This window comes from Corvus brachyrhynchos, unplaced genomic scaffold (assembly GCF_000691975.1).
Source record: "Corvus brachyrhynchos isolate BGI_N302 unplaced genomic scaffold, ASM69197v1 scaffold211, whole genome shotgun sequence".
Classification (NCBI taxonomy): domain Eukaryota; kingdom Metazoa; phylum Chordata; class Aves; order Passeriformes; family Corvidae; genus Corvus; species Corvus brachyrhynchos.
In genome coordinates, this window is record NW_008236211.1 from 345,957 (window position 1) to 346,405 (window position 449).

A 449-nucleotide genomic window follows, 5' to 3' on the forward strand; every position below is an offset into this window, starting at 1 on the left:
ACAACCCTTTGGTCACCCAGCTGCTCCAAGGCAAGAGCGTCCCTCTGGAGCAGATCCTGCCCAAGCCGCTCACCAAAGCAGACGTGAAAACTGTCCCCGTGGCTCCTCAGGAAGAGAAGGGGGCAGCAGCTCCCGGTGCAGCGGGGAACGGTGCTGAGGCGGGGGACAGACCATCGAGTTTGCCCCCACAGCAGCTCGGGAAGATCTGCAAGAACAGGCCTCTGCCTCACATTCCAAGGACCTTCCCGCTGCCCTCGGGAAAGGCCCCCAGTCCTGAGCAGCACCAGTGCCACGAGGCGCTGAGCAAATCGACCCAGGAGCAGATCCTGCAGACTCTCATCAAGAAGGTGCAGAGGCAGAACCTGCTGCCCATCCTTCAGCCCTCGCAGCTGAACCTCCCACACTCAGGTTTCCCAGTGGAAAACAGCTCCACCAGCCAGAGCTGCATG

The 449-nt window shown here is 61.5% G+C and overlaps 1 protein-coding gene across 1 annotated transcript in view; it reads left to right on the plus strand.

The window, feature by feature from the left end:
• Positions 1–449, plus strand: part of ASXL2 (additional sex combs like 2, transcriptional regulator) — a 73,053-nt gene that overhangs the window by 67,390 nt on the left and 5,214 nt on the right. Inside the window, exon 16 of the mRNA XM_017743412.1 lies at positions 9–444. Coding sequence (XP_017598901.1) covers positions 9–444 — 436 coding nt within the window. The remainder of the gene's footprint in view (positions 1–8; positions 445–449) is intronic.